This window comes from Gorilla gorilla, chromosome 8 (genome assembly GCF_029281585.2).
Source record: "Gorilla gorilla gorilla isolate KB3781 chromosome 8, NHGRI_mGorGor1-v2.1_pri, whole genome shotgun sequence".
In the NCBI taxonomy this organism is placed as follows: Eukaryota; Metazoa; Chordata; class Mammalia; order Primates; family Hominidae; genus Gorilla; species Gorilla gorilla.
In genome coordinates, this window is record NC_073232.2 from 96,812,779 (window position 1) to 96,838,783 (window position 26,005).

Here is a 26,005-nt window from a genome sequence, read left to right on the forward strand (position 1 = left end):
CTTTGAATCAGCTCAAACCAACTCCTGAGAATGGGCTTTTTCTAGGGAGCAGCCAGGGAGATCAAATCATAGCAGTTCTTTGGGAGTGGTGCTTTTTGGAGAGTTCTAAACCCATTTTGTCCCCCAATCTCTAGTGACTGCTGGATTTCACAGCTGCCATGCTTGTTGTAATGCTTTTGGTTCTCAAGCTACCACAAAGGTAAGGAGATGGGCGTGGCTATTGGATAAATTAAAATGCCACAGAGCTTGCTGTTTCTCTGAGATTCAGCAGTTTTTATTGATTAAATGCTCCTTAGTTGTTGCAAGCATTTGGCTGATTTCTAGAGTTCTGAAAAAAGTTGATTTTGACAAATTTGCCAGTGTTCTTAGTGCTTTAATGGAGGAATGGAGTTTTAGAAATCTGTTATTCTGGCAGTGTTTCTCTTCATTTGTCATGCTTTATTTTTCTTTCTTTCCTTTTAACTAATAGATTTTATTTTTTAGAGCAGCTTTGGGTTTACAGAAAAATTGAGCAAAAATAGAGTTCTCATATGCTTTCTCACCTTCCATTAGATACAGTTTCTCCTATGATTAACATCTTGCATGATTGTATTATAATTGATGAGTCAATATTGATATTTTATTAACTAAAATTCATAGTTTATATTAGGGTTCACTCTGTTTTGTGTATCCTATGGGCCTTGACAAATGTATAATGCCATACCATTACAGTATCATACAGAATAGTTTCACTACCCTTCAAATTCTGTGTGTTCCACTTATTCATCCCTCCCTTCTTTTCCTGAACTCCTGGTAAATACTGATCTTTTTGCTGTTTCTACAGTTTTGCCTTTTCCAGAATGCCAGAGAGCTATAATCAGATAGTAGATAGTCTTTTCAGATTGGCTTCTTTCACTTACCAAAATACATGTAAGGTTCCTCTACATATTTTTGTGGCTTGATATCTCATTAAAAAAAAAAATTAGCCGGGTGCAGTGGCTCATGCCTGCAGTCTCAGCACTTTGAGAGGCCGAGGCAGGAGGATAGCTTGAGTTCAGGAACAGCCTGGGCACATATTGAGTCCTCGTCTTGACAAAAAAATCAAAAAAATTAGCTGGGCGTGGTGGCACGTGTCTATAGTCCCATCTACTTGGGAGGCTGAGGTCGGGGGATCACTTGAGCCCAGGAGGTTGAGGCTGCAGTGAGCCGAGATCACCCCACTCTCCAGCCTGGACAACAGAGAGAGACCCTGTCTCAAAAAAACATTACTGAATAATATTTTGTTGTATGGCTGTACTACAGTTTGTTTATTCATTTACTTACTGAAAAACATCTTGGTTGCTTCCAAGTTTTAACAATTATTAATAAAACTGCTATAAATATTTATATACAGATTTTTGCATGGGCGTATATTTTTCACCTCATTTTAGTAAATATCAAGGAGCACTATTGCTGGGTCATATGGGAAGCATATGTTTAATTTGGTAGGAAACTGCCAAACTGTCTTCCAAAGTTGCTCTACCCTTTTGCGTTTCCACCAGCAATGAATGAGAGCTTCTGTTGCTGCTCCATATCCTCATCAGCATTTGGTACTATGCTTTGGACATTAACTATTAGGTATGTAGTGGTATTTCAATGTTGTTTTAATTTGCAGTTCCCTAATGATAAATGATGTTGAACATTTTCTCACATGCTTATTCGCCATCTGTATATCTTCTTTGGTGATGTGTCTGTTCAGATCTTTGCTCATTTTTATTTTATTTTTTATAATTTCAACTTTTACTTTAGATTCAGTGGGTACATATGCAGGTTTGTGTCACATATACATGGATATATTAGGTGATACTGAGGTTTGGGATACAGATGATCCCATCACCCAGGTAGTGAGCATAGTACCCAACAATTTTTCAGCCCTTGCTCCTCTTTCCCTCCCCTGTGTAGTAGTCCCCAGCGTCTGTGTTACCATTGTTATGTCTGTGAGTACAATGTTTAGCTCCCACTTATAAGTGAGAACATGTGGTATTTGGTTTTTTCTTCCAGCGTTAATTCGCTTAGAATAATGGCCTCTAGCTATTTGCCCATTTTAAAATTGGGTTATTTATTCTCTTGTTGAGTTTTAAGAGTTCTTTGTATATTTTAGTTACCAATCCTTTATCAGATATATGTTTTGCAAATAATTTCTTCCAGTCGGTGGCTTATTCTCTTGATAGTACTTTTTGCGGGACAGATTTTCAAAAATTTTTAACATTTCCAACATCCATTTTTTCTTTCTTGGGTTGCACTTTTCATATTATATCCAAAAAACTCATTGCCAAATCAAAGGTCACCTGGATTTTCTCCCTTTTCATATTATAGGAATTTTATAGTTTCACATTTTGCATTTAGGCCTTTGATCCATTTTGACTTAATTTTTGTGAAAGATTTAAAGTCATTCTTTTTGTTTGTAGATGTCCAGTTCTAGTCTCATTTGTTGAAAAGACTATCTTTTAAACTCTGTTTTGAATTGCCTTTGCTCCTTTGTCAAAGATCAATTGACTATGTATATGTGAGTCTATTTCTGAGCTCTCTGTTGTATTCAGTTGATATGTCGGTTCTTTTGCCAATACCACACATGCCATTTTGATGACTGTAGGTTTGTATAGTAAGTCTTGAAGTTGAATAGTGTTAGGCCTTCGACTTTCTTCTTCTTCAATATTGTTTCGGATGTTTTGGGTCTTTTGCCTGTTCTAATAAAGAATTTAGAATCACCTTGCCAATATCCTCAAAATAACTTGCTGAAATTTTGATTGGGATTGTGTTAAAATGTTACCACAAACATAAAAATACGTACATTTAACTTTTAGTATAAAGTTTTTATTAATGGTGATGAAACACTAATGATTTTATGAAATAAAACTGTGACTCAGGTTACATAAGAAATGAAGAAGAAAAATCTCCCCACCCCACACACGTACACACACACACACACACACACACGTACACACACACAGATACACAAACATCTGCACTTGCCAGTCTAACCTATAAATCACAAACTTTTAGATTAGCACGAAATCACACATCTTAGTAATCAAGAAGTTCTGTTGGGAGTGGGAAGAATAAAGTTATTTGTAAGTATATGGGTATAGCCATAGAATTTGGAGAAATTCCTTTAAAACTGCATTAAATAATTATGCAACAATGATTTGTATGCTTGTGGGTTTAATATCAGGTTCTGCTACTGTATGTGAATTCAGTTTAAGTGGGTAAAGAAGGTTATCTCTTCAAGATTCTTTTCTCTAGTTTGCATCTTTTTTTATCTTGTTGATTTTATTGGCAGCACTTAAAGAGCAAGGTTAGATAATATTGGAGACAGTGGGCTTTCATTTCTCATGCCTTTGAAACCACTGAACTCATTTTTACCTTCACCCATATCTCTAATGGTTCATTTCTTCATATTTACCTGCCTGCCTGGGCTATGATCGGCCACATAAGATCTCACTTCACTAACGCATGGCTACTAGCATTCTAGTGTGTTCATGCCACAGCAGCTTTGCAGTCTTCATGTTGCTTTCACTACCGGAGTTTCTGTTAGAAATTCATGAATGTTAAAATTTATACAGAAGTACAAATGTACCAACTTAATGTGGGGGATTATGGCCATTAATTCCCCCTTCATCTCTTATTTTTTATTACCCTTCTTACACATTTGCCCCTGGATTTGTGTCTTTAGTCTTAGAAAGTGATTTTACCTCCCATTCTGAGATTTATTTTTTAATGTGGAAACTGCATCATCTTCTCAGAATCTGAAATCTCAAATTCTGAGATTAAAATCTTCATTATCTTTCTGTCCTGTGTTCGCGCTCCCTCCTATCTTCATAGTCTCCTTTTATTTTCTGAAAATAATCCCTGTTATATATTTGCTTTCTGTTCCATCTTTCCCTCTTTCTGTTCCATCTTTCCGTCTTTCTGTCTCTTAGATTTCTCTGTTATATTGATTTTTTTCCCCAGAAAACTTCATGTGTTTCTCCCAGTGGGATTTTATGTCACTTTTAATTTATTGTCAGATGGTTTAGCAACAAATACATAGATGCAAAGCAAATGTGTCAATATTTTAACAGTTGGTAAATATAGGTGAAGGGTATATTGTTGTTCATTGTAGTATTCTTTTGATACTTCTATTTGAAGAAATGTTTCAAGATAAAGAGGTTGGAAACTTAATAATAATATTATAATAAGTCATTTTTATTTAATATTTACTATATTTTATGTATTAGTCCAAGCACTTTGACATATATTACCTCATTTAAGTCTTATACTAACCTAAGGAGACAAGTATTGTTATTTTGCCCATTTTATAGATTAGGAAATGAAGCATAGAGGGATTTGGTAACTTGCCCTGTGTGTTGTGTGGCTAGTAAGTGGCAGCTGAATTTGGACTCAAATCATCTATGCAGATAATATTAAAATGAATAAGATATGGCTCTGTTTTCAAAGGGCTTACAATCCAATTAGAGTTGAAAAGTATATAGGTTTCTTTAGTTTATGCTGTGAAACAAATTAAGGAACATAAAATGATAGTTTTATCTAGTTGAGGGGATCAGGAAGGGCTTCTGAAGAAAGTAGCATTTCAGTACTAAGAGAAAATACAGGGTTAATTTTGAATCTCATGGTGGAGGTATTTGAAATGCAACCTAAGGCATATAAACTTTGTTCAATGAGCAGTAGAGAACATTGAGAGTTAAAGAAACTATGGCCCAAAGATAATAAATATTTTCAACAGCTAGTTACTGTCAGATAGGATTTAAACCTAAATCTGAGGTGAGAGGTGGCTATTGTGGCTTTTCTAGATGTCAGTTCTTTGTTTCAGTTAGTGAACAAGACTTGTTGACTCTTCCTTAAAACATTTTAAATTTATTAGTTCCATGCATTTGGATCACATTTATGTCAATATATGTCCATATTCCATACCTGATTCTCATGGTGTAGCCTGCAGACCAGTCTCCTTCAGTGTATTCCCTTTCTAATGCTCTCTCGCTTGGCAAAATAAGAAGTACCTTTTAATTTGATTATTAGCTATTCAGATTATAGTTCTAAAGCAGTGCTTTTGTCATGTGACAGCTACAGAATTTTAGAATCTTGGAGATATAAGCTTTTAAAAAAAATTCTAGTGGGTAAAATACATGTTCCTTACCCATTCAGTGCAAAAAAAAACAAGAACAACAAAATAAATAAACTAAAAAACCAAAAACTCAGATGCAAAGGAAAAGAGTACACAGTTCATTCCTTCATAGAGTTTGTAATTTGGCCTGAATTGCAAACAAAGTATACTGTAATAAATACTATAATGGGACACAGTACAGGTCGCTATAAAAACACCTGTGGAAGTGCCAAGTCCTGCCTTAGGGGATTTAAGGAAGTGTTCTCTGAAGTAGTGTCAGCTGATTTAAGATGAAGAGGAATTATCTAGATCAAGTGTGCACAGTGGAGGGCAGAATGGAGAGACTGGCAAAGACTACTCAGAGGTCGTGGGTTTGGAGATGAGATTGTAGGATGCTTTGGGAATCTCAGGTAATTAGGTATGAATTAAGAAGTCACTCTGGGCCCGGCGCCGTGGCCGACGCCTGTAATCCCACCACTTTGGGAGGCCTAGGCGGGTGAATCACGAGGTCAGGAGATCGAGACCACCCTGTGAATGGTGAAACCCCCGTCTCTACTAAAAATACAAAAAATTAGCCGAGTGTGGTGGCGTTACTTGTAGTCCCAGCTACTCGGGAGGCTGAGGCAGGAGAATGGCGTGAACCCGGGAGGCGGAGCTTGCAGTGAGCCAAGATCACGCCACTGCACTCCAGCCTGGGCGACAGAGCGAGACTCCGTTTCAAAAAAAAAAAAAAAAAAAAAAAAAAAAAGCCGGACGCAGTGTCTCAAGCCTGTCATCCCAGCACTTTGGGAGGCCGAGGCGGGCGGATCACGAGGTCAGGAAATCGAGACCATCCTGGCTAACACGGTAAAACCCCGTCTGTACTAAAAATACAAAAAATTAGCCAGGCGTGCTGGCAGGCGCCTGTAGTCCCAGCTACTTGGGAGACTGAGGCAGAGGAATGGCGTGAATCCCCGAGGCGGAGCTTGCAGTGAGCCGAGATCGCGCCACTGCACTCTAGCCTGGGGGACAGAGCGAGACTCCGTCTCAAAAAAAAAAAGGAATTCACTGCGGGAGGCAGGTGTGGTGAGGGAAGAAGTTGAAGAATAAATAGGATTCAGGCTGTCTGTGGCATCATAAGATCAACAGTTTGTAAATTTCTAAAAATCTTTTTCTTGGGTTAAAAGAAAGTTGGGCCTGAAGTACTTAATGAGAAGTAGTTTCAGAGAAAAATAATCTTGTAAAAATCGACCTCATACTGAATATTTGAGAATTCAGAGATGTGGGAATATTTGTTAAAAGCTAGAAAATTTGGTAGAAACCATATTTCTACGTTTTCAATATGGTTGAAATTTAATGCGTTGGAATTTTTGCACATTTAATGCGTTATGAATTTAATTTTAATCTTGATTTTAAAATAGCCATTATATTGGAGATAATATTTTTTCAATGTCTTATTTCTTGAAATTTTGCTAGAAGTTCAAGACCAGCCTGAGCAACCCCTGTCTCTACTTACTAACTAGCCAACCAAATACACACACACAGAGAGAGAGAGAGAGAGAGAGAGAGAGAGAGCGAGACAGCGAGTGCGATTTCACATATATTAGAAGTTCTCGGCCGGGCATGGTGGCTCACACCTGTAATCCCAGAACTTTGGCAGGCCAAGGCGGGTGGATCACCTGAGGTCAGAAGTTCAAGACCAGCCTGGCCAACATGGTGAAACCCCCTCTCTACAAAAATACAAAAATTAGGCATGATGGTGGGTGCCTGTAATCCCAGCTACTCGGGAGGTTGAGGCAGGAGAATCGCTTGAACTCCGGAGGCAGAGGTTACAATGAGCCAAGATCGTACCATTGCACTCCAGCCTGGATGACTGAGCGAGACTCTGTCTCAAAAAAAAAAGTTCTCCTCACAATTTAAGAACCAACTGGAATTAAGGTAGCAATTTTTAAATTGCTATAACTATGACTTCTGGTTAAAATATTTTGCTTTTTACTCCCATGAAACACATTACTTTTATTTTTTTCCTTATTCAGCATGTATGTTATTGTATGAAACTGAAGGGAAATGTAAAAAATTTTAGAGTAGATTTTTTTTTTTTTTTTTTTTGAGACGGAGTCTCACTCTGTTGCCCAGCTTGGAGTGTAGTGGTGCGATCTTGGCTCACTGCAACCTCCGCCTCCCGGGTTCAAGGGATTCTCCTGCATTAGCCTCCTAAGTAACTAGGATTACAGGCACGTGCCACCATGCCTGGGTAATTTTTTGTATTTTTAGTAGGGACGAGGTTTCACTGAGAGTAGATTTTTTTAATGCACTGTAAGATTAGTAAATATGTGGTATATATAAAACTTTTATAAAAGCTTAAGCAACCTTTATTGGAAAACATGCTTTATTAGTAATATAAAAACAAAAAATTCGTCTTAACTGCCTGTTGAGACTTTCAAGAAATGGGAGTCCAAGGATGTATACAAACTGAGAGTTAATGTTGGTAGCATCGTTATGGGGCTAAAAAAGGTGTGCAATTTAAGAAGTTAAACAAAGTTAAAAGCTAATGAACAACAGTCAGTGCAGAAAAGGAAGAATAAGTTTAACTTTTTCACATAAAGTCTTTCCAGAGTATTGTTTCTATTCCGGTGCCTAAAGAAGGTTTATTCTTCCAGTATGTAAAATACACAAAAGATGGGGGATACAGAAGATAATTGTTTTAATAAACTACAGCTGATTGCGCCTTTTGTGGAAACACATCAGTGACTGAGGTGAGTGGAAGTCAGAGCCATGGTGATAATGATAAGTGATTTGTAATAATCACTGCAATAATTTCATTATCTTTATTTCTTTCTGAAATTGTATTGTATATCTTTTCCCTCCACCTTCTTCCCTGCCCTTCCAGAGGCTCTCCCTATAGAGAATCTCCTTTGGGTCATTTTGAAAGCTATGGAGGGATGCCCTTTTTCCAGGCTCAGAAGATGTTTGTTGATGTACCAGAAAATACAGTGATACTGGATGAGATGACCCTTCGGCACATGGTTCAGGATTGCACTGCTGTAAAAACTCAGTTACTCAAACTGAAACGTCTCCTGCATCAGGTGAGTACATAATGAACATTTCCAGCTCTGATATTTTGAATTGCAAAATGGATTGACTTTAGTTTTTTTAAAATAATATTTATTGGGTTTCTCATGTCTTTTTAGATTTCTGTAGAATAATGCTTGTAAATAGTATATAGTAGAAAGTTTTGTGGAAAAAACCTGTGGGATATTGCATGAGGGTCTCATTACACAGTCCCTGGTATTTATGAGTTGTGTGATATTTGGTAAGCCAATCTCTGCTTCTGTTTCTTCATTTTCATAATACCTACATTATAAGGTTGTTGAGAGAATTAGAAATAATAGTTGTAAATTGGCTAATCCAATGCCTGAAACATAGGCATTCAGTATTCAGTGGGCTGCTACTATGATTTCAGCTAAGTGACAAATAAGAAATAACAATTTTTGCTTTACATAATGATAGTCATATAATTCAGTTTTTGTTTGGGATCTTCAAGTTTAATCTTCTCCTGTTTCTTTTTCTTTTCTTTTCTTTTTTCTTTTTTTTTTTTTTAAGAAAATCTAGACTCATAGCAGTGATGTCACTTGTCCAAAGTCACAGGATAACCTGATGTTGGATCCTGGCATCTGATTCAGTAGTATTTACTTTGTTTTAGCACTTACAGACAAGGTCAGATGTATAGCAGAAAATCAAGGAATAAAATACTAATTTTAAGTCATAGATACCTTTCGTTTGGTTTTAAATCTGTATTTGTACTTTGTAGAATAGCCAACTTTAGCTTAAAACTACAGTTAAGAAAGAACAGCCTGACTTCTCTCTGCTGCTCAGTTTGCTTTCTGTCTTAGAATTCCTGGTGGCCATCAAAACAAAACATGCAGTATGTGCACACGAAAGGCTAGTTGAAGTGAAATTTGGCTCCTGTGTTAGAAATGATGGTTAATGTAAATATTCTGTTAAAGTCAGGTAAATTGTTTTCTGTTACTCAGGGATCTTCTGTACTACTCCTCTCCATTCTTGTGGATATTTGACTACTGTTTTGAAAAGAAACTTTTTTGAGCTAAGAAACAAAAGAGTGGAGAATCCTTTTTGGATATGAGATTGTTCAACTTCTCTTGAGGCAGAAATAAATTATATGATTGAATTGTCCAGACATTGAGCTTACAGCCTAGTTCAACTGTAACTAGAAAATAGGCATTGGTATATAGTGTTTTTCTGTTGGCTGGTCTGGGGAGATGATTTTTTGATTAGGAGTTTTAGTGTCAAAGGGAAGAGGTGGTAGGGAATGGTGGGAAATAGGTAAAATGTGTCAAATATCCACTGTGAGCCAGTCATTGTACTAGCTATACCACGTACCATCTTTTGTGTTTGGGTGTTTTGCCCTGAATCATGAAGCATGACTAAATAGCAGCTAGTAAGACCAGGCCACCTCTAATAATGAAAAAAGTAGCATAATTCAGGTAGTAGTAGGTGAATTGGTAACCAATGATTGGTACCATAAAAATAAAAAAGTGTTTTTTGAGGTTCTTTGTGTTGTAAATCTCTTAATGGTTCTTTTCTGTCATTATGGCCTCTGAACTCTTAGGTACTACACATGGGTAAAATTGACTTTATTTTTTGTTTATGTGATGACAGCAAAATTATGAGAAGAAAATTGCAAAATCTTTTTAGGTCATCTTTAAAGTTTCCCAAATGCTAATAGAAGTTAAAAGATGACTGAGTTCAAAATTTCATGTCATTGCCTCTTTAAATTTGTTTCTAATGTGACTGAATTTAAAAAAACAATGTGATACGTATATATAGTTTTCAAAAAAATTCATACACTATTCAAAGGCTTAATGAAAAAACAGTATGTCTGGCTCCCTCCCCACCTCAGTCAACCTGTTCTCATCTGAACAGGTTACTGTCCAAAGCTCCTCTAGAGCTGTCATGCAGGGACTTACTTTTGCCATAATCTGGGACTGGATCCATTCTTTCGATAGCATGTCTTCTTTCTTCCTAGTTTATTCTCTCACTTTGCTGGAATATATCTTTAATTTACTTCCTAAGAGAGGATTAATGAATGGCACACTGTTTTAGTTACTTCATTACTGAAAATCTCTTTATCCTGGTCTCACATTTGATTGATATTAATAAGTTTGGTTGGTATGAAATAGTTTCATTGTAATAGAAGAGAGTTTTCCCTTAGAAATTTGAGGGCATTGCTTTTCTAGGATCTTATTTAGCCGTTGAACAGTCTACTACATTCTGATCCATTGTACATTGTGTTTTGCCTGTTTTTATCTCTGGAATATTTTTAATCTTTTATTTCTATCATTCTGCAGTTTCACAGTAATGTCCTTGGACTTGAGTTTTGTTGTAGTTGGTTGGTTGTTTTCCACTTGATGTTTTGGCAGTTAGTAGGCTCTTTGGAGATTAATGTAGTGTGAAATGTTCTTGTTATTTCTATGATTATTCTCTTTCCTTTATTTTATCTGTTATCTTTCTGGAATCTTTAGTAATCAGAAACTAGAATTTCTGAATTGAATCTCCTTACCTTTTTATTTTTTGTTATACGTTTTTCTTTTTCTTTGGGTTTGGTTATGTTTCCTGGTATATTTTCTTGACTTGATATTCCAGCTGTCTATTTTTATTTAACTGTTTATCTTGGCAATCATATTTTCAATTTCCAAGAACTTTTGTGTGTACTATTCCTTATTCATATCATTCAACTGTTTTTTCAGGAACTATGGTAAGTAGAGAGTTTCTGTGTGTTTTGTTTCATTTTATTGAGAATTCTTTGGTTCCCTGTATTCTTTCTCTTTTTAAATGGTCATTTTGTTTTTTATGCTTATTTTGATTTCTCTTTCTTCTGGAATATTTCTTCAAATTTATAATGATTCTTTGTTGTTTATTCAGGACTTTGTACATGGCCATGCCTGTCAACTGGCTGGTTTTACTTTATGGCATTGTGTGGATATCAGTGGACCCTCAGCATCTACTGAGTGAAGGTTTTTTCCTTCTGAGGTGGTTGTAATTTATCCAAAGAAGAAACCTGATTTTATGCTGGGAATAAAGTAGAAGACTGGGAAAATTTTTGTTTGGTTTTTTTTTTTTTTTTTTTTTGAGACAAAGTCTCGCTGTCTCCCAGGCTGGAGTGCAGTGGCGCGATCTCGGCTCACTGCAAACTCCGCCTCCTGCGTTCACGCCATTCTCCTGCCTCAGCTTCCCTAGTAGCTGGGACTACAGGTGCCCACCACCACGCCCGGCTAATTTTTTATATTTTTAGTAGAGACGGGGTTTCACCGTGTTATCCACAATGGTCTCGATCTCCTGACCTTGTGATCTGCCCACCTCAGCCTCCCAAAGTGCTGGGATTACAGGCGTGAACCACCGCACCTGGCCGGTATCTCTTTAAGTCTCTATACCCTGTTTCAAAAACTTCTTAACAAAGCGTAATATACATACAGAAAAGGGTATAATTAATAAGTATTTATCTTAATGAATTTTCAGAAACTGAAAATACCTGTGTAGCCAGCATCTAGCAAGCAATGAAACATTACCAGAACAGAATCCTCTGCTTGCCCATTCTCATGGTGGCCAATGGATTTCTGAAAATATAGGTGAATTTGTCTGTATTTGAACTTTGAAATGAAATGAAATAATATAGGATATACTTGTTTTATATCTGGCTTCTTTTGCTTAATATTATATTCATGAGTCATCCATTTTCTGCATCATTCTCATTGCTGTAGAGTATTCCATTGTGTTAATATGGCACAGTTTATTTCATTTGTTCTATAATAGATATTTGGACAGGTTTCCTTTTTTGTTGTTTATTATGAACAGTTTTGCTGCTGTATTCTAATATGTGTCTTTTGGTGAACATATGTATGTATTTTTATTGTATTTATACCTATAAGTGGGATTGCTGGGTTAATTATAAGTTGGGTAAATATTCAGCTTTAGTAGATACTACAAAGGTTTTCTAAAGTAGTTATACCCACCCACTCTTTCCGTTTCTCATTTCTTTTCATTATTTTTTGTTTGCTCTTATCATATCACAGTCATCATCTGTTTTGACCTTGCAGTAAGAAATGAAGAATTTAAGATGGAGTAATGGAAAGGCATGATGATACCTCTTCCTAACATTTTATTTGCATTGCAAAATATTTGATTCCTATGATTTATGTTATGTCTACTTCAGGATGCTTGTTTTGGGGATAAAAATAAAGGAGTATATAATAGTATTTTATGAACTGTCAAATGTGGTATACAAATGTTTAGTTTCATTATTCCCTCCCCTCCAACATTGAGAATAAAACCAATAATTTTTCCCTCACATAATTCTCCGATTCACTGTGTGTGGGGGCAGTGGGTGTAGTGGCAGTGGTAGGTGGTGGAATATTAGTGGCATCATCCTAAGTGGGGTTCACCAAGAGCTAAGAGGCTACTGAATGATTGCCACTTGGTAGCAAAGAACCAAAGAAGAGCCAGAGCATGCCTGTTTCCCTATCCCCATATTTCTCTCATCACTCCAGGAAAAAAAGGAGTTTATGAAATATTCATAATAAGAATATATACAACATAAGGGTTCAGTTTAACTTAGGATGTGAAGGAGCTTGTACTCTTAACCACCCAGATTAAGAAATAAGACATTAATAAGCTCCCTGTATGCTCCTTCCTGATTTCAGTACCTTTCCTTTCCAGAACCTAGAGTTTTCCCTTGTTTTTCCTCTCATTTTTACCATCTGTGTTTGTATTTCCGTGACTATAAGGTTTGCCTCTTTTTGAACTTTATATAAGTGAAATTATAATGTGAGTATTCCCCTATGGCTTCTTTGATTCAACTTTTTTTTAAGGTTCATTCATGTTTGGCTCTACTTCATTAATTTTCATTTCTCTATTGGTGCTCCAGTCTATGAACAAAACATAATGTCTTTGTCTGTTTTACTCTTGATGTCCATTTTGTTTGTTTCCAGTTTTTTTTTTTTTTTTGACTCTGACAAATAATATTCCTATGAACATTTTCCTGGTACAACCGTGAGAAAGTTCCTCTGAAGTATCTAATCAGAATTGGAATTTCTGAGTCCTGAGGCATGGAAATATTTTACCCTAGAAAAACCAAACTGTTTTCCAAAGTAGTTCAGTCTTTTTTACTCCCCTCAAGTAGTAGATGTTGTTTTTCATTGTTTCACATGTATGCAAACTTGATAATACCCAACTTACGAATTTGTGTCATATGGATAGAATATAGTGACATTTAATTGTGGTTTTAATTTACATTTCCCTGATTGCTAATAAAGTTGAACCTTTTTGTATGTTTATGGAATGTTTGTTGCCCGATCATATGTTTTGTGTGTATGAGAGAGAGATTTTTGTATATTCTAGATGCAAGTACTTTGTTGGTTATATGTGTTGCAAATATTATCTTCCATTGTGTAGAGTGCTTTTTCACTCTCTGATATCCTTTGATGAAAAAAAGTTCTTAGTTTTAATACAGTGAATTTATCAGACTTTTTTCTTTGTGGTTTGCACTTTTAGAAATCCTTGTTTGAAAATCCTTTCTTGCTCTGAGGTCATAAAAATATTCTATTCTTTTCTAAAAAATTAAGAATTTTGACCTTCACAATTAAATCTCAAATAACTTGGAATTGATTTTGGTGCATTTAAGGTATGAGGTAGAGGTCCACTTTTATTTGTTTTTATCTGTGGGTGATCAGTGGATGGATTCAGGGCTTAAAGTGTGAAGAGTTCGTTTCTTTTGTTTTGTTTTGTTTTTTGCGACAGAGTGTTGCTCTGTCACCCAGGCTGCGCAGTGGTGCAGTGTCGGCTTACTGCAGCCTCGACCTCCTGGGCTCAACCGATCCTCCCAAGTAGCTGGGACTATAGGTATGCCCCACCACACCCGGCTATTTTTGTTATCCTGCTAAGATTCTGAATCCTCATGCATGGCTGCTCCCACTCTTCCGTGTACCCTTTTCTCATACTACTCCAGCTCTGACTGCTTGTCAGCCCATTGGGCTCTGATACTCCACACCAATCCCCATCTCCAGATGGACACCTTCTAACTCTGCTTGGCCTGACACTGCACGTCAGTTGAGTCTACGCATGGATGCCCTCCTTACCCATTTTGGATCTGAAACCTGGCATTGAGCCCTTTACTCATTGTCATGCCTGAGCTCTGGCAGTCTTTGCCAGGCCATCCTGTGTGTGGATATTCACCTCACTCTTCTTTGACTCTGATAGCCCGTGCCAGGCTGCTGATTATGCACATACACTCTATTCTTTCCACTTAAGTTTGACTCTAATATCAAGCTGTTTCCCCACCCCTCATGGATACTGTTTTCACTCCTTTTGGGATATGGCATATATTGGTAAGCTGCCTCACTATGGAGACATGCTCTTTCAACCTACTTAGGCTCTGAAACTTCCTGCTGGGCTTTTGGGGTGGAAACCTATTTTGCTCTGACTTACCTAATGGCTTGTTAAGAAAGGAATAGGAAGGTGAAGAGGAGAATTAAAAAAAAGTATCAACTTTATTGAGACAGAATGTACATTCAAATAAACTGCACCCATTTTAAGTGTACAGTTTGTTTTGATGAATATATGCAATTGTGTAATTACCACCACATTCAAGATATAGACCATTTCTGTACTGATAAATTTCCTTCATTTCCCTTTGCAGTCAGTTCTTTCTCAAACCCGGCCCAGGCAACCACTATTCTGCTTTTGGTTCTGAAGTTTTATCTTTCTTAGAATTTCATCAAAATGGAACCATTTGATGTGTACTCTTTTTGTTTCTGAATTTTTTTACTCACCTTAATGGTTTTGATATTCATCTGTGTTTTGCTAGTATCAGTAGTTCATTTCTTTTTATTGCTGAGTAGACTCCATTCTACATATATGTACCACAATTTGACTTTTATCAATTTATCTGTTGATAGACATTCAGGTTGTTTTTAGTTGTAGAATAATTGGGATAATGCTGAATCTCTACGTTTCAATGATGAAAGTTAATAGGAATAAATGTAATTAAGAAAAATCAGGCCAGGCACGGTGGCCCATGCCTGTAATCCCAGCACTTTGGGAGGCCGAGGCAGGTGGATCACCTGGGGTCAGGAGTTCAAGACCAGCCTGGCCAAAATGGCGAAACCCCATTTCTACTAAAAATACAAAAATTAGCCAGGCATGGTGGCGTGTGCCTGTAGTCCCAGCTACTTGGGAGGCTGAGGCGGGAGGATCACTTGAACACGGGAGGCAGAGGTTGCAGTGAGCCGAGATCATACCAGTGCACTCCAGCCTGGGCAACAGAGTAAGAGTCTGTCTCAAGAAAAAAATCAGAATAGACAATTCCAAGGTGGAGTTTTGGGTTCAGGCAAATTTTCCTACTTGTACGATCTTGGAAAAGTTGCTTAAACTCTCTGTGCTGCAGTTTCCTAGAAAAGATAATAGAGTGTAATAGCTCTTACTTCAGGACTGTTGTGAAGAATGCATGAGGCAATTCCCATAAAATGCTAACGTAGGGCCGGGGGCGGTGGCTCATGCCTGTATAATCCCAGCACTTTGGGAGGCCAAGGTGGGCAGATCACCTGTGGTTGGGAGTTCGAGACCAGCCTGATCAACATGGAGAAACCCCGTCTCTACTAAAAATACAAAATTAGCCGAGCATGGTGGCGCATGCCTGTAATGATCAGGAGGCTGAGACAGGAGAATTGCTTGAACCCAGGAGGCAGAGGTTGCAGTGAGCTGAGATCGTGCCATTGCACTCCAGCCTGGGCAACAAGAGCAAAACTCCGTCTCAAAAACAAAACAAAGAAACAAAAAACACATTAAATTGCTAACATAGTGTCATCCATAGTATCTTAAAATGCTAAGCATACTATGCTGATAGTATTCTAAAATGCTAAGCATAGTATGCTGATGTTTCAGCATAACCTGATACATGTAATGCAGTTAATGCATGTTAGCAGTTAATAATAGCAACAACATGTTTCATAGTAACATGAAAGTCAAGGGTTTTTAATTGCTCACAATTTTATGTGGCTGCCCAGAAAGCTAATTTTATTTACTTCAATAACTGCGTTAGTTTATTATTATTCTGTCAGTACCAAGGATCATGGTAGTAATGAAGATAAAAATAAAGAGGACACAGTTTTTAACCTGTACCCAGTACATTGTTCGAAAACTATAGGTTAAAACCGGTTAGTGGGTCTTAAAATGAATTTTCATCGTGACTAGAATTTTTGGTAATGAAGTAAAACAGTATAAAACTATCAAAAGGACATCACATGTAATAAGGACAAATACTTTTTCATGAAATTTGTTTTTAGTGAGAGAAATATATGTATATCTCCCTATATTACACACATGGATATGTGCATACACATGTAAATGCATACCTATTCATGTATATATGTACTTGGTTGTGTTATAAAATGTATTTTTATTGTGGATCAGTGTCCCCACCCCCCAAAATAGAAAACTCTGTTCTAGTAGATAAACAATACTATGCTCAAGACTCCAAGGCCAATAAATCATAGAGCTGGGACTTCAGTAGTAAATAAGGCAGCTATCACTGCATCAATAAAACATGAAATTATCAATAAATTTACTGAGAGACATTTGTGATGTTTTATTTTTAAAAACCTGAGAAACTTTGTATAAACCATTTATGTTCTATGGGAAGACCAAATATTATAAATGCTACAGATATTAAAGTAGTAATCAAGATAGCTAGCTTATAGTCTAGGGGAATATACATGTATTAAATTAAATAATTATAAGAATGATGTGTTGCAAAGGGTAACAAATTAGGTGTTATAAAAAGATTGTGTAAGATACAATCTGAGTGTATAATAAATTGTGTGTTGTATAAAGATTGTACAAAATACAATTTGAGAGTATGATGTGTATCTACAGTTTTTCTCAGTACGATTTACAGATTTAATACAGTTTCAGCCAAAATCATAACAGCTTTGTTTTTGGAATTTATCAAAATGACTCCAAAATTGGAAACACCAAAGGATAAGATTTGTGTACATTGAAAAGGAGAAAGGGGAAAAAACCCTTTAGAGCAGGGTATAATACTGACACAAATAGACACAACACATAGAGCAATGAAAGAGAATAGGAAACCTAGAAATATGTGCTGAAGTATTTAGTAAAAAATAATTGGCTATAGAAAGGTTTTTTTTTTTTTGGTTGGTTTGTTTTTTTTTGTTGTTTTTTTTTTAAAGAACAGGGTCTTGCTGTGTTGCCTGTGCTGGAGTGCAGTGACTATTCACAGGTGTGATCATAAAGTACTGCAGCCTCAAACTTCTGGCTTCGAATGATCCTCCTGCTTTGGCCTCCCAAGTAGCTGGGACTACATGCATGTGCCATTGCGCCCACCTGCATATAGAAAGATTTTATGCAAAAGTTACTGAGGAAAATTTATTAGTTTAGGAAAACTTAGTTTCTTATACTGTAGCAGAACACAGATGGCTTGAGGAGTTGGATATTTTTTAAAAACCAAAATCTAGAAAAATTGGTAGAAATTAGGAATATCTATAAGTGCCAAAACAAACCTACAGGAAGGGATATCTGGGTTCAGATATGTACAGACGTAACAGATACGTAAATGTGTAGGTTCAATAAAAAATTTAAACAGAAAAAATTTGTAAATACTATTTGCTTAGAATATTATAAAGGTTCTATTTATATATAACAACACTCCAGTTAACTTGGATGCCAGATAGATATGTTTTTTATTTCAAAGTGTCTTTGCCCTGACCATCTGTGAGGATCACTTCACCTCTAAAGCGCTTATTAAAATCAGATTTTATAAGTCAGTGTTTTTAAAATCCTCTCAAATGTAGCTTGAATTAGTAGATTTTAAATCCCACTGTTGAATTTTACAGTATTACTCAAAAATTATTTGTAGTGCACATTCTGGACTGTGTGATGTGATGTGATTGTTCATCTATATACTTTTGTATTTAAAAAAGAAAAAAAAAACTTACAAAAAGAAAAGAAAGAAAATGTCTCTGTCCTCTTCCTCTGCTCCCTTTCCTAGGATGCATCTTGTGATTGTGTTGTAGCATATCTGAAACACAAGGCAGCTTTGTTGACATCACTGATGATGCTTGTTAGTAGGGACTTGTCAGTGCTGCTAAACGTTTTTGTTAGTCATTTCAAGTATCCATGTCCATTGCAGCTGCTCTGGAACTCACAGGAAGATCTCAGTTTTTGCAAACTCATGGAAGAATCACCTGGGTAAGATGGAGTTTGTTACAGGGTTTTCAGCAACTTAACATGTGGAAGAATTATAGTATTAGAACAAAAGTTTACCATTGTGATGTGTCAAAAAAGAAGAGTGGAAGATGGTTTGCTGACAATAGTCCTCTAATGCTTTGAGAATAGAGGAAGGTTTATCCATCTTTAATAAAATGCTGATAATGTATTAGCATCCTAATTGCATTCAGAGTTCAGAAATTCTAACTAGAAACTGTAGAAACTGCTAAAACAGTCACCTAGTAAAGCAGTCCAGAATTCCTAGACAGTCAGTTAACTATGAATTACTTATTTTTTGTTCAGTTGCTATGGATTTTTTGTACTATTTTTGCTCCTGTGCATTTATTAAATATGTTTATGCAAAACACTTGGAACAGTACCCAGCACTGGTCAATAAATGTTAGCTCTTTAGTATGTATAATGTGAAACATGAAAATTGAATGCATGAAGTTATTTCTTCAGTATTTTTTAGAAAGAGTATGTTTTCTATTTTATGATCCCCGCCGGCCCCCACCCCCCAACCAAATGTTTCCTAATTTTGGCCTGGGCACTTTCCTTTTAGTCAAGGATTAATAGAGAGTACTAACCATTGGTTAGTGTCAGAGTTATTAGGGGGGTGGTTATTATTTGATTCAGTTGTTGTTATATTCCTAATCTTTAAGGCTCTTGTGCTTTAATGGAAATAATAGCTTTTTTGTCTTTTTGATCTCCTAAAATCTGGACTGCTAGACTGTTTAATAAAAAGCAGAATTTTTTGAAGCATATTAATAACTTTAGTAACTCCTAGTTGTCTTGGGCTGTCCCATGCATTTATTTTATTTCTTTTTTTTTTCAGTTTTCAAAAATAATGACTTGGTATATGGGGCTTCACTTAATTTATTTCTAATTTCTAATTTTTAAATTGATCAGAACAATATATTTCTATGATATAAGTTCTTTGGAAGGTGTTAATATTTTCTTTGTGGGCTAGAACAGAGTTTGGAAAACTTTTCTTTAGAAGATCACATAGTAAATATTTTAGCCATTTTGGGCAAGACACAAAATTGAGGCTATTATGTAGATAAAACATTTCAAATGCGACCATTTAAAAATGTGAAAGCTTTCTTAACTGTAGTAAAAAGAGGCAGCTGGCCAGATTTGTCCTGTGAACCGTAGTTTGTCAATCTCTCGCCAACAGCGTGGTCAGTTTTTACAATGGCTCTGTTCGTTTGAATGGAATATATATTTTCTGTATCTTAGGTAGCAGTATGTCTATTATATCAGGCTTGTTAATTGTACTATTTATATCTTGCTTATCCTTAACTAAATTTTTGCCTTTGATGTGTGAATTTCTGAGAGTAGTGTTAATCTCCTGCTATAATTACAGATGTCTCAGTTTCTCCTTTTAATGCTGTCCATTTTTGTTGTAGTATTTTCAGGCTACTGTATCAGGTATATACATGTTTATGATTGGTACATCTTCTTGGCAGATTGGTCCTCTGATTACTAATTAGGATTCTTTGTTTATCTTTATTAATACTTTCCTTCTTTAATGGTACCCTGCTTCTCGTGTTACAATAATATTGCTATTTCAGCTTTTTGTGGGTGTGATTGTTGAGATTTATCTGGTGTTTCTCTCTCCTTTTTACTTGCTTTTAGCTGTTTTTTGATCAAATCTTATCTTAGTTTTTTAGAGCTGCCATAACAGATTACCACACCTTGGAGACTTACATCAATAGAAGTTCATTCTGTCATAGTTCTGGAGGCTAGAAATCCAAAACCAAGGCGTTGTCATCAGGGCTTTTCTCTGTCTGAAGGCTCTGTAAGAGAAACTTGTGTTTCTTCTACCTTCTAGTGGTTACCAGCAATCCTTGGGATTCCTTGATTTGTAGATGCATCTCTCCAGTCTCTACTTCCATCTTCACATGACCTTCTCCATTGTGTGTCTGTGGGTCCAAATTTCTCCCTTCTTATAAGGATATCAGCTATATTGGATTTATGACCCACCCTAATCCCGTGTGAACTCAACTTGATTACATCGTAAAGGCCTATTTTCAAGTAATGTCATATTCACAGGTTCTGGATGGACATGAATTTCTAGGGGGGACGTCATTCAAGCTAGTGCAGTTCTATTGAGATGCAGTATACACAGTAAAATTCAGCCTTTTGGTGTACAGTTTTTTAAAAATGTTTAATAAGCATATTTTATTTAAATAAATCCTCTCGTAGGAAATGAAGAATTCATTGCTTTTACTTAGAAGAAGGCTGTTAAATAGATGTCAAATTTATATATGCAGCTCACCAATATTTCCTTATTGGCAACATCTGTATTTCCACAATACACTTCCCAAAAGGACTTCTAAGTCTCAAAATTCTGTCTCCTTTGATGTGCTTCTCTCTTGATTATACCCAGGCTCTATTAATGGTTTAGTTCATATCATTATCTCCTTCTTCATATATTTTGTTTAGAATATTCATCAATCCCTCACTAGCGTCTGTTTCAGTATCATAGGAGGGTTTCTCTTTTTCTTTGCACTTGATTTGGTTTGGCTATGCCCCAACCCAAATCTCTTCTTCAATTGTAGCTCTCATAATCCCTACGTGTTGTGGGATGGACCTGGTGAGAGGTAATTGAATCATGGGGGAAAGGGTTTTTCCCATGCTTTTCTCATGATAGTGAATAAGTCTCATGAGATCTGATGGTTTTATGAGGGGCAGTTCCCCTGCACATGCTCTCTTGCCTGCCACCATGTAAGACATGCCTATGCTTCTCCTTCGGCCATGATTATGAGGCTTCCCAGCCACATTCAAATGTGAGTCCATTAAACCTCTTTTTCTTTATAAATTACCCAGTCTCAGGTGTCTTTATTAGCAGTGTAAGAACAGCAATCTTTTTCAACCTGAGCCAGGTAATCCCTCCCACCTTGTGTTTTCCACTTTCTTTCTTTTTTTCTTTTTCTTTTTTTTTTTTTTTTTTTTTTTGAGAAAGAGTCTTACTCTGTCGCCCAGATTGGGGTGCAGTGGTGCAATCTCGGCTCACTGCAACCTCCACCTCCAGGGTTCAAGTGATTCTCCTGCCTCAGCCTCCCTAGTAGCTGGGATTATAGGTGCCTGCCACCACATGTGGCTAATTTTTGTACTTTTAGTAGAGATGAGCTTTTGCCATGTTGGCCAGGCTGGTCTCAAACTCCTGACCTCAGGTGATCTGCCTGCCTCAGCCTCCCAAAGTGCTGGGATTACAGGCGTGAGCCACTGCGCCCAGCCTTTTCCACTTTCTTTCTGCATAAAATAAGAACTGTATCAGTCTTGACGTTTTTTGAACTGCCTTCCACAGAAATTAGTTTCAGGAGATTGTTCACAGTCATGGAGTAACTCCTCCCACTTAGATTCTTTACCAAAAGATCAAATGACCTCTCTGTAAAATGCACCTGCACATTCTCAGAGGGAACTTGATGAACTCCAGTTAAGGTAATGTAGATTTTCACACACTTGTCTGACTGATCCCATCCATAATTACTGGTTTTCACTGTATATCCCATTGTAACGGGAGCAACCACAGCATCTGGCTTTTCATTATCAAGAAGTTCTGCTTTCTTCTATGATTTCTGTTGCATCTTGTTCTGGATTTCTGTCTCAATTTTGGATTTTTTTCACCTGTAAGGGCATCGCGTACTCCTTTCCTAGTAGCCTTCTCCAGCAACACCTTTGCTTCTTCTAGATGTTTCTGTAGCTCTTCCAAAGCCTAGATCAGGCTGGGTCAGGCCAAAGACCCGAGCTGCAGCCACACAGGGGAGAGAACAGGAAACGCCATGCAGAGCCCTCAAATCAAACACAGACCCCCACCTGCATGAATTCAGTGTACAGTTTTATGAGCTTTAATTGACAATTGTGCAGCTATTACAATCCCCTCCCAGAATTCCTTCTTTTCTTTTAAAGTCAGTTTCTACACCCACTGCTAGCTCCTGGCACCCACTGATATGAAAAGATTATCATATAAATGGATATGATATAGCCTTTTGAGTATAATATATAGCCTTTGAGTCTGGCTTTTTTTACTTAATGCAACTTGAAATATTCATTTATGCTGTACCGTGTATTAGGAATTCGTTTCTGTATATTGCAGAGTTAGTGTTCTCTTTTAATGCTACCAGTTTGCTTATTCATTTACCAGCTGAAGGGTATTTATGTTCCTTTCTAATTTTTTTGCAGTTACAAATAAAGCTGCTGTAAACATTTGTTTACAGATTTTCATGTGAACATGTGTTTTTATTTCTCTCGGGTAGATACTTGGGAGTAGGATTGCTGGGTTGTATGGTAAGTGTAAACTTAACTTTTTAAGAAACTACCAAACTGTTTTCCTTGGTGACTATATCATTTTGTATTGCCACTAGCAATGTAAGAATGTGACTATTGTTCTGCATTCTTGCTGGCACTTGGTATTATCAGTGTATTATAAAAGCCACTGAATAGGTGTTTAGTGGTATCTCATTGTTGATTTAATTTGCGTTTGTGTAAAGATTAATGATATTGAGCATATTTTCATATGACTGTTTGCCATTTATATGTCTTTTTTGGTGAAGTGTCTTTTTTGCCTATTAACACAAATGTCTTTTCTTACTGATTTTTGAGAGTTCTTTATATATTTTAGATATAGCTCCTTTATTAGGTATGTAAGTGATGAAACAAATGGATATTTTTAAAAATGGGACTAGCTTTTTGGTCAACTGTGTACAATTGTGAGTTAATAACCCTGCACGTTCACATTCTCATTATTTTCTTACTATTGTTTTAAAATTAGCTGACACTTTAAAAAGGCTTTCTATGAGTTACGCATTATGCTCGGTATTTACTTGAATGATTGCAGATATTTTCTTCCAGTCCATGTCTTCTTTTATATATATATTATATATTTATATATAAATATATAATATATATAAATATAATATATAATATATAATATATATTATATAATATATATTTTAAATATATATTTAAATATATATTTTAAAAAATATATATTTAAAATTATATTTATATAAAAAATATATATTATAAAATATAATATAATATATATGTAAAAGACATGGACTGGAAGAAAATATCTGCAATCATATATATTTATATATATGTATCATTATATATAATGTATATTACATATTATATAAATATATATTTATATATTATATATAATTATATATAATATATAATTATATTATTTTTAATTTTAGTTATAATTATATAAATTATATATATTTATATATAATTATATTATATATATATATAATTTTGTTTGTTTGTTTTTGTTTTTGTTTTTGGAGACAGAGTCTTGCTCTGTTGCCCAGGCTAGAGTGCAGTGGCGTGATCTAGGCTCACTGCAACTTCCACTTCCCTGGTTCAAGTGATTCTCCTGTCTCAGCCTCTGGAGTAGCTGGGATTACAGGCGAATGCCACCACGCCCAGCTAATTTTTTGTATTTTTTTCCGTAGAGACAGGGTTTTACCATGTTGGCCAGGCTGGTCTCAGAACTCCTGACCTCAGGTGATCCGCCTGCTTCGGCCTCCCAAAAGGCTGGGATTACAGGTGTGAGAGCAAAAGTTCTGCTCTTGAAGTAAAATTTATCATTTTTTTGCCACCATTTTTTCCATAGATCATGTTTTTGGTCTAAGAAATCTTTGCTCAACCCAAGATTGCAAAGATTTTCTATGTTTAACTGGATAAGTTTTATAGTTTTAAGTTTGAAATTTAGGTGTATAATCTGTTTTAAGAGTTTTTGTATGTGGTATGAGTTATGGGCCAAGATTATTTTTATCACGTGTATGTTCAGTTGTTCTAGCACCATTGGTTGGAAAGAATATTGTTTCTGTAGTGTTTTGCCTTTGTAATTTTGTCAGAAATGCCTTTGACCATAAATGTGTGGGTCTGTTTCTGGACTCTTTTCTTTCCGTTGATGTATGTTTATCTTTTTGCTATTATCACTTTCTCTTGATTACTGGAGCTTTATAGTAAGTCTTGAAGTAGTGTGACTCTTCCAACTTTCTCTTTCCAGAATTGTTTGACTATTTTAGTTCTTTTGCCTTTTCATGTAAATTTTAGAAGCAGCATTTCTATTTCTACAAAAAATAAATTCTGCTGGGATTTTGATAGGGAGAATACTGAATCTCCAGTTGAGTTTGGAAGAGAATTGATATTTCAACAATATTTAATCTTTCCATTCATGAACAGAGGATATCTCCATTTATTTAGTTCTCTCTGATTTCTTTCACATATACACACACATATTCCTTCACATATACACATATATACATACACATATATGTATATACATATATGTGAAAGAAATCAACCTATATATTTAATATACAGAGTTAGTCTGTGTTTTGTTGGGTTTGTACCTAAGTATTTCTCTTTTGTTATTTTGGATTTTTTTCCCTTGTCTTTTGGATTTTGCTTTATCATAAATGGTAGTTTTTTTTAAATTCAATTTTCAGTTGTTTGCCATACACAGTTGATTTTTGTATATTGACCTTGTATCCTGTGATTTTGCTAAATTCATATACTAGTTCTAGTAGTTTTTGTTTTTGTCTTTGAGACGTTCTCGCTGTGTTGCCCAGACTGGAATGCAGTGGCATGATCTCAGCTCACTGCAACCCCCGCTTCCTGGATTCAAGCGATTCTCCTGCGTCAGCCTCCTGAGTAGCTGGAATTACAGGCGTGTGCCACCACGCCTGGTTAATTTTTGTATTTTTAGTAGAGATGGAGTTTTGCCATGTTGGCCAGGGTGTTCTTGAATTCCTGACCTCATGTGGTCTGCCTGCCTCAGCCTCCCAAATTTCTAGTACTTTTATTATAGATACTTAAGGGACTTTCTACACCATACATTCTGTGTCTAAATGAGGTCATTTTATTTTTTTCTTTCCTATTCGTTTGCCTTTTATTTCTTTTTCTTGCCTTATTGCACTGGATAGAAACTCCACTATGATATTGAATAGGAGTGCCTTGTTCCTGGTCTTGGGGTAGAATATTCCATGTTTCACCATTAAATATGATGTTACTGGTAGGGTGTTTTGTTTTGTTTTGGTTTGGTTTTGGGGGGAATCAGAGACAGGATCTCCTTCTGTTACCCAGGCTGGAGTGCAGTGGCACAGTCATGACTGACCACAGCCTTGACTTCCCAGGCTCAGGTGATTCTCCCACCTCATTCTCCCAATTAGCTGGGACTACAGGTGCATCCCACCACACCTGGCTAATTTTTTATAGTTTTGGTAGAGACAGAGTTTTAGCATGCTGCCCAGACTGGTCTTGAACTCTTGGGCTCAAGCGATCTGCCCCTCTTGGCCACCCAAAGTACTGGTGTTACAGGCATGAGCCACCATGCCTGGTGGGTTTTTTGGATGAACTTTATCAGGTTGAGCAAGTTCTTTTATTCCTAGCTTTCTGAGTTTTTTTAAAATCCTGATTGGATATTGAATTTTGCCAGGAAATTTATCTGTGTCTATTGAGATAATTGTGCAGACCTTTTATTTCTCAATTTGGTGAATTACATTGCTTTCTGACTATTGAACCAGCTTTGCATTCGTGGGATCAACCTCAGTTGCTCATGATGTATTTCCCTTTTTACATATTGTTGGT

The 26,005-nt window shown here is 36.2% G+C and overlaps 1 protein-coding gene across 12 annotated transcripts in view; it reads left to right on the plus strand.

The window, feature by feature from the left end:
• CCSER2 (coiled-coil serine rich protein 2) overlaps positions 1-26,005 on the plus strand; it is a 180,856-nt gene that overhangs the window by 100,067 nt on the left and 54,784 nt on the right. For all 12 annotated transcript variants that reach the window (XM_004049704.5, XM_004049703.5, XM_019035306.4 and 9 more), the window contains one exon: positions 7,989-8,184. In XM_004049704.5, coding sequence (XP_004049752.3) covers positions 7,989-8,184 — 196 coding nt within the window. The remainder of the gene's footprint in view (positions 1-7,988; positions 8,185-26,005) is intronic.